The sequence below is a fragment of the Acartia tonsa genome, chromosome 6 (assembly GCF_053477335.1).
Source record: "Acartia tonsa isolate MP-2025a chromosome 6, ASM5347733v1, whole genome shotgun sequence".
Lineage (NCBI taxonomy): Eukaryota > Metazoa > Arthropoda > Copepoda > Calanoida > Acartiidae > Acartia > Acartia tonsa.
Window position 1 is genome coordinate 23,980,867 of NC_137265.1, and position 8,802 is coordinate 23,989,668.

An 8,802-nucleotide genomic window follows, 5' to 3' on the forward strand; every position below is an offset into this window, starting at 1 on the left:
CACTTAAAGTGAGAGAGGAGAAAAAAAAAGAATTTTTTTTTCTTGTGGTTAATTATCATGGGAGGGTGGTGGTACACTCCTTCAAAATAATTATAAACGCTCCTAGAACCTTCGGGAAGCTACACTGTAAAGGAGAATCATATTGGTTCGGCGGTTAGCGAGATTCTTCGATACAGACAAAAAAGCTAATTACTTTATATAATAGGATTCTTGTGTGGTAATATTTTTTTTATGATTTTTAGACGTATTTAGTAAATATAAAATCTTATCAAATTATATTCATATCTTGTTTAAAGTACACGATTATCTGAGCAAAAGATAAAAATTAATAAACACCCTACAGACAACACTCTTCAATTCAAAAGCGTTTGTTGCTACTTGTTTTAACTTTTAAAATCTCTAATTTTAAAGACCTGCTAGTTGTCTAATTGGTGTCAGCCAAGTTAGAGCCCATCTTACCAGGGAGAAAGGGGTCATGGGGCTGTTTAACACACTAGTCCCCAAAGTTTTATAGTAACGATTTCTTAATTGTCGGCTTAACAACTTTGGGGACATTTGGGGAAATTTTGAATGGTTAGTTTATTAAGTTGAGTGTCTAACCACTAATTGTAATCTACAGAACGGGTAATTTGGTTTATCATCATTGGGGATGTACATAAATTTATCGGGTATTGTCCTATCCCTTTAGATCCCTGCCAGCTAACACTGCGCAATTAATATTTTTGTTACCAATCCATTTATCTCTGTAACGATATAAATGTAATAAAGCGATTCTATTATGACAAACTGTATTGTATAATGGACATTAATAAAACAAACACACCAAACATTATTGTTTTATATCGATATATTAAAAGCAGAGGCGTGCTAAGAGGGGTTAAGGGGGTGGATACACCCCGCTCTATTGTATTTTTATAAAATTACTATGGGGAGTGGGGATGTACCTTACCCCCCTCCCCCCCAGAAAAAAGCCTAAAATGTTTGTAAGTATATTCCCTTAATAGCAGAGCCCTATCGGTCAAGCAATTAGCAAGATATTATGGTTAATCCTTACCAACACTTTGAATTTCTTTAAAAATATATGTACTAAATATTTATAAACTATTAAACCGCCAAGAGTTTTTGACAAATAAAATCAAATGTTACACATTTAAAATTTTTTTTTTTGAATATCAATGTAATTATTTTTCCTAGACGAACAACGTTATGGGAAATCTGAAAATTAAAAAAAAATATTATGAAAAATAATATTAAAAAAACCTCAGTTAGTTCGAACAACACTGTAAAAATCCTACAAAAGCAATTTTTTAGATATTAAAAATTCTTCTTTACTATGAAAATGTGCTAAGAAAATTTAAATAAATATTAGGCTAATTAAATATTTTTGTAATTCTTTATAAATTAAAAAAGAATGTAAAGTGTTTTCGTTTGAACACTAGAAGTTATAGGATACAAATTTTAAATAAAAGTAGATTTGTAAGACTAAAAGTTTAGTTCATTATTATTATCTGTCAAATAAAGTATTTTAATTATCCTAAATTTTTAAAATGAAGGTTTTACTTGTTCTGATCTGTGTTGGTGCCGCTGCCTCCATGAAATGTTCGGTAAGTTAATATATTTTTAGTAGTAAATTTCCTCTTAAGATTTTAAATGTTTTAGTATAAAAGCATATTATTTTGGGTTTTATTTGCAAGAAATATGATAAATTTCCCCTTTTGGTTTACAACGTTTCCTTTTTATTTTGGAGCTTTTCTATATAATTTACTTTGTACTTCAGAAAGGTTCTGGAGGAAATATTAGTTTCTTGGATGCTATTCATGATTGATAGCTCTTATTTTCAATAAATAGTCCTGTGATGTGTGTAGTATTTCTACCCTTTCTATCATACTTTAATAGATTAAAACCTTATTTTTAAAAGCGAAGCTTTTCTATAATTAGGGTCTGTCCGTCCGTCCGTACGTCCGTCCGTCCGAGATAGATAGCTTTTATTCGTTATTTAGGCATGTTAGAATTGTCCTTATCGATTTCAAACTTTGCATGATGATTCCTGTAGGAGATAAGTACGATTTAGAAAGCATAGCAACTCTATAATCATTACCAGAATGTCCGTATGTCCATTTTAAACATGTTGATTTTTTACTTTTTTAACAACAAATTTTTATGTGATCTAATTATCCGTTTGATCTGATTTTTGGTATATTGATTCCTGGAACAACAAAGAACAATATTATAAGCGAAGCAACTCTATAATCAAGTCCTTAAAATGTAAGTATGTCCATAAACATTATCCTGTATCGAGTAGTTTTTCAAAAAATTTACTTACAATTTTGCTTCGAATCTTATACTTTTATATTCTGATTATTCGAATCTTATACTTTTATATTCTGATTATTCAGTTTAGACACTATACAAGTGTTAATGTCCGTTTGTACTACCGTTTCAGTGCTTCGCTTTTATGGATGTTGTCATCCTTGTTCTTATGTGATTTTCATGTTGGTTTTGCATATTGTTTTTTCTTTTATGACTGTTTAGTATCTTTTATATAATTCTTTAAGTCTGTGTGTTCATTACATGATTTTTTGTGCTTCGCTACTAATGGATATCGTCATCCTTGTTTAAAATCTATTTATTTCTACCCTATTTAGTTAAAGTTTTTAAGATTCCCAAGTTTTACCCAAAATAGAATTTGGTATTGCCTCGCAATAAATGGACGCTGTCCCATGATATTTTTTTTATATTAGGTTGACAGAGACGTCCAGTTTATATTGAAGAATTTCAACCCCACAGCTGTGTCCAAAAATGTGGATTGTGTTGTTGGGGTGGGCGCTTGTGACTCTTTAGGTATCCTTTAGATTTCATATCTGCTTTTAATACTCGTTCTTGTAAAAAATCCTGTATTGTATTCTATGTTTGTATAATTCACTTTGTCCGCTAGTCAGTCTGTTACGCTAGGGGGAAACGTGATTTTCTCTCCTTTTTAAGATGACTGAAATTTTAGTTGTTTAACAAGTTCATTATTTTTACGTATTTTCTTATTTGCGATGTTACATAGATTCCTAGATTTTAAGTTTTCATGATTCTCTTCCCCTATTCAAGCTAGAAGGCTGATTTATTAATTTTTTATGACCCAGCTTTATAGTTCCTTTTTTCCCGATGTCTATCCATAATTTTTGAGCTTCGCTACTTATGGATGTTTTCATCCTTTTAATAGCAAATTTCTTTCAAATCCTACATTATTTAATTTATTATGGAATAATAGTTTGTTAACTTCAGTTACACTTCACTTAAACCTAAACTTCTATGAACTTCGGATACTTTTATATCTTAATTAATTGGTTCAAACCAGAAGTGTCAAATTAAAACTCCTGTTGGAGCAATTTTGTATGTTATCCTTTTCAAAATCCCTTCAAATCCTGTACAAAGGGGGAGGTCATTTTCTAGTAAATTCCGTAAAGGTGTGTGTGTTATAAGGCCTAAAAATAGTAGTAGAACGATAAGGTGCTCTATATATTTGTATTCCCTATTGAATAGAACAATAGGGAGCACCTTATCGTTCTACTACTATTTTTAGGCCTTATAACACACACACCTTTACACACTTTTACGGAATTTACTAGAAAATGACCTCCCCCTTTATGTTGTTTTCCTTACAATAGGTATTATAATTTAGGAACCAAATTGAAGGATGAGGCACCAGATGCAGTCCGAAGTGGCAAGTGCGGCAGAAGTTGTACCTGTAATCAAATTCAGGTAAACCTAGTGTGGGAGCATTGGACTTAAAACTACACTAGTGTCCAAAGTTTTGTAAATCCTTGTCTTATTCGCTGGCTTAATAATATTGGATTAGTTTCTACAAGTTTTTTCAACAGCTCCACTTTTCAACTTTTAAATCTACAGAAAGGGTAAGCGTTTTTAAGAATTTAACTTTGAATTCTTTTGTCCTTTACGTTTAAACTAGCTAGCACAGCCTAACCTTTTTTTAACAGGACATAATGGGTTTATGTTTATGATTATTTATTTATTAAACTTTAAACCAAATATTTTATTTTTTTAAAGCTTATATGGTAGATATTTTCACTAGATCTGTCCTGTCCTTCATTCTTGTTTTCATACCTGTTTATTTTAGGTCCGCCTTGTGGTTAACAAAATGAAGCGAGAATATCCCGGGCAGTGGGACAGAGTTGTTAGAAAATATTCAAAAAAATAATCACAACTGAGTAAAACCAGTTTTAAATATTGAACAAAATTTATGATTTTCTAGTATTTTAACGTAATCTAGTAATTGTTATGTTTCCGTGACTTGTTTCATTAGAAATAAAGATATTGAATTAATTTTGGCAACCTTTATTTTTTTAAAAGCTAATTTTTTTATATCTGGGATACGTTGCTCGTCCGAAACGGATGGCTTACATAGTTTTATCATTAGATGTGGTGATGCCTGAGTTAGTTGGGTACAATTCCAAAAGCTTGGCTACTCTACAATTCTTGTATTTTTGGAATGCAGATTCCTAGGAATAAAGTACATTTTTCAGAAAGCTTCTCAATAAAATAAGTACTCTATTGCAAGTATGTAAACAGTATCCTGTAGTTATCAGTTTTTAAACAAATATACTGTTTTTGTCTAAATTTATAAATTTAATTTCTGTTTATTTAGTCTGACACTCTACAAAAGATTATGTACGCTTAATGGATGTCGTCATCCTTGTTAGAAGGATAATCTCAAAATGCACCAATTCTATTTCTTTTGTAGCGTAGCTACTTTATAAAAATTTTGTCTGTAACTATATTGAAGAAGTATCTTATTTTTAATCTGGTGTGATTTGTTACCCTAGGTTATTTTGTTTACATAATATACACGGGTATAGACTCGGCTTATACCAACAATGAAATTAATTCGGTAAAAAATCACGAAACCTATACGTGTTTTTCAGCTGTGGTTAGAGGCAGCACATCGTAAAATTGACGACCTCTCTATCTGCCCCCCAAATATTATTTTATATTTATTTCGCTTGTTGGTTATACCTTATACAAACCTGGTATAGACCCCCGAAAGGTTTATGCATATAAACTACCCATCCTCCTTTACATACATATTTTGTAAATAAGCGAGGTTTTCTGGGCTCGACAGACACCTTGAGGTAAATTACCGTTCCTTGTCTTTAACCAAAACACGGAAGTGGAGAAGACTGGGAAATCTTAGACAAATTTTTATGATCTGCAGATAATCTTTTATAGTTACAATTGTTATGCGCACACGTTTAGAAAGTGTTCGGCAGCCGCATGCTAAGCCATAGAAGACCGTAGATGAATGTTGTTTTTAGTATCAAAGCTACTATATAAGACACCTAGTCCGTCACGGCTGCTGGTTAAGATAGACTGCTGATTTCTGTGTGAAGATAAGCTTACAAATTACCATTTAGTATATATTTTGATTGGTCAATTGGTCCTCTATTCATGAAGTATAATCCTTTAAGACATGCATGTAGAGTTTCGTGATTTTTATAAGAATAAATTCTTAATTTATGACCATTGAACATCTTCTCTTTAAATCAATTTGTCTGTTAATATAAGATTCTTTGTGCTGAGTTACATAGGTATGTTGTAATCCTTATTTTTTTTTCTACAAACAATAAGTAGAATCTGTATTCTGCTAATCCACCACTAAATAAAATTTTATACAGATTTAAAATTCAGAAATCCACCGCCAAACTTCACTTAAGTTTTAGCTGTTGCAACTGTTTACACTTCTTACACTGCTTGTTTTCATAATTAGTAACAGAGAGTAGTTCTTACTTTAATAATATGCAGCTACCGCCAACTGCCAGAAAATTCTGCGGCCGACTAGTCCTGTGTTTAAACTTTATTGCCCTTTTTTCTGGCTACTATGAATACAAACAATCTAATATTATCCTAGTTGGTTATTCTTTGACCCCTTTTTGGGCGAAAACGAAACTGCAATAGATATTTATCGCATCATAGTTTACAGAGCTCAACGCGGACATTAAAATGAAAAATTATGAGAATAAAACTTAAAATAATTTTATTATTTTTATTTTTACAATTGTTGAAATTGTCTATAATCCGATGCTAAACATATTCAGTAAGGCTAAAAACCAGTTCTAAACCAGCGGATATTGATCAGTTTAGAAGCGTTACTGGAAAAAGATATAACTAGACTAAAATTTAATTTTAAGAATCAATTTTATAAGATATTGTATGTAATCTTTTTTGGTCGTAAAAAGCATAGCTATTCTATAAAAGAGGAAATTTGTTCGTCCGATCAACTGTTCTGTCTGTCACAAATGATTGTTTAGGACAATGTCAATTCTACTAATAGCAATATTTTTGTCTAACACAACCTAGGAATTTGGTAAAGTAACAATCAATCCTTTGATGGCACGACCTTTATCATGAAGTCCAAACTATGCATGATAATTAGTAGGGGCTGCTTGCTATTCAGCCATTTAATTCCATTTGAAATTGCCAAAAATTGAAATATTCTTTTTGGCGTAGAGTTGGCGTAAAACTTGTTTTTTTAAGGTAGCTGAAGGGAAGTGGATATGAAGGGGAGAAATAAGGAAAGAGATTTGAGGGAAAATATTTACTTATAATTGTTTGAATCGCATTCACTTCTTAATTAGTTGCTCTTGTTAATAACAATCTCTTTTTTCTTCAAAGTTTTCAACTGAGGTCGCTTAATGTAAAAAGGATATTGTATTTAAATCTTTTGCTTTAATAAAGGCAGAAAATCTTATATTTACCAAATTTTCAATGGAAATATTGATTCTTAAAATTGCGTAGAATGAGTTTTCCTAACTTTTACTGTAATCATAAGGACAATGTCATAGTATCCAAGTATATTCTACATCAATTGTTTTGTTGTGAATATTGGTAAACATGGCGCGAATCAATCTGTCCATTAAAATTTGCGGAACTTCCTTGCATATTTATCAGGGAGTAAGGGAGGGGACAATGGGCAATTAATTCAATATAAGAGTTATCAAAGAAAGGGCATGAAATCCAGTTTAATCCAATAAATTTGTAGGAAATTATAAAGGGATTGTTAATTGAATAATAGATTTCCATAGCGTCATGTAAAGTGAAATCACAACTTGTTTTTGATGAAATATATAGAGGTTTTTTGGTGTGATTTTTATATTAAAAGATTATTGGACCCGGCCAGCTGCTAGCAAGAATATGACTGCCCCTTTTTATTCTGTTTATTTCCCTTGCCCCTTGCCCCCACCTCCCTTCTCCCTTCTCCCCGTCTGCTACATTCCAAACTAACACAACGAGTGTTTATTTCCCTTGCCCCCACTTCCCTTATCCCTTCTCCCCGTCTGCAATATTCAAAACATACATAACGAGTAGCGGCATTCTATGCGCAAGTCCCCAAACTCAGTCAGAAACTGCTAAATTCTTGCAAATTCCCTTTAGGCCAGTCCCCAAAGTCTGAGACTCCCAAAAATTGAATATTCGATCCATTGTCCCCTCCCTTACTCCCTGATATTTATACTTATGTACATAAATTGAAGAGGTTAAAGTCGTGTCTAGGTAATCTGTTGGAGGGATCAGGGAGGGAAAGGACAATGGCGTTAAATCTTTAATCTAATATGAAGCTATTTCTCCCCCCCCCTTATCATATAGAATATTCTTTATAGAGTAGAATATTCTTTATAGCAATTACAGGGAGATTAATTTAAACATCATTGTCCTTTCCCTGTATCCCTGAGTAGCAACTGGAGTATATTTTTTGGTAAACAGGGATGGGACAATAGGAGATAAAATAAACTTTCTTTTGTTGATTGTCTTTAGGGACTTATTATTGTACAGAAGAATTGGTTAGAGTAAGAAATAAGGTGGTTAGAGTGGTTATTCTATTTTCCCCCCAATATTTCCGTTTGAAAAGGTTGGTCTGTATGTCCTTCCGTAACGGATAGCTTTTATCTTTGAATTAGGCATGTTAAAATTGTCTAATCAATAGCAAACTTGGCATGGGGATTTCTGTAATGGGTACGATTTAGTGAGGGTTTTAATTGTTTGTACGCTATTAGAATGGTATCTTATCATCACAGGAATCTTCATGAAAAGTCGCCATCCCTCCCTCCCAACACTTTAAATTGTAGTTTTAACAATAATAAGTGTAGACACCTTTGTTGAAAGGGAAGTCAATTAAACAGTGGCGCCATTGGTACCATCCCCAAAAATAGCTATAAACCTTCACAGGACCCATGAGAAGCTACACTGTAAAGAAGTGTCGGTTACTTTTAAATAAGGATCAGATAATTTTGATTATTCGCACATAAATGTTCTTGTTCTATATCATTACTTTTTGCGTCCTGCAGAATCCTGAATTTATTAACAAGCATTGAGAAATTAATGATTATGCGTTTTTTGCAACATCCGAGGATATCAAGCAGGGGTGCAGAGACACGCAAATTAAAGATAGAAAATATTCCATATTTTTTTATCTACTCAAATGGATTTATTATTACTTGGATCTTATCATGTACTCTAATAAAGTAAAACGACCCAAACTACCATCTCCTCCCCTCACTCTGGATGAATGAACTGACCAATAAAAGATTGTAGCAACCTAAGTTGACGATAATTTTTATCCTGTCATTATATCCACGTATATTCTATATCCATTGCTACTTAAGAACTGTAAAAACTTAGAATAAAGGGAGTATTTAGTTTTCTTAAATTCTTCCTACAATAATCCCTGAATATAAAGAGAACATCAACAATTAATTTATTTATATTAATAGTGGCACTTACGTTAAAAAAAATAGAATAAAG

The 8,802-nt window shown here is 32.1% G+C and overlaps 1 protein-coding gene across 1 annotated transcript; it reads left to right on the plus strand.

Moving 5' to 3' along the window:
* The first annotated feature begins 1,316 nt into the window (after positions 1-1,316).
* Positions 1,317-4,332, plus strand: LOC145322190 (uncharacterized). Its single transcript, XM_080164031.1, has 4 exons — positions 1,317-1,604; positions 2,742-2,841; positions 3,671-3,750; positions 4,127-4,332. Exons 1-4 carry the CDS (start codon positions 1,548-1,550, stop codon positions 4,205-4,207), a joined length of 318 nt encoding a protein of 105 aa, XP_080020157.1. The 5' UTR covers positions 1,317-1,547; the 3' UTR covers positions 4,208-4,332.
* The last annotated feature ends 4,470 nt before the right edge of the window (positions 4,333-8,802 follow it).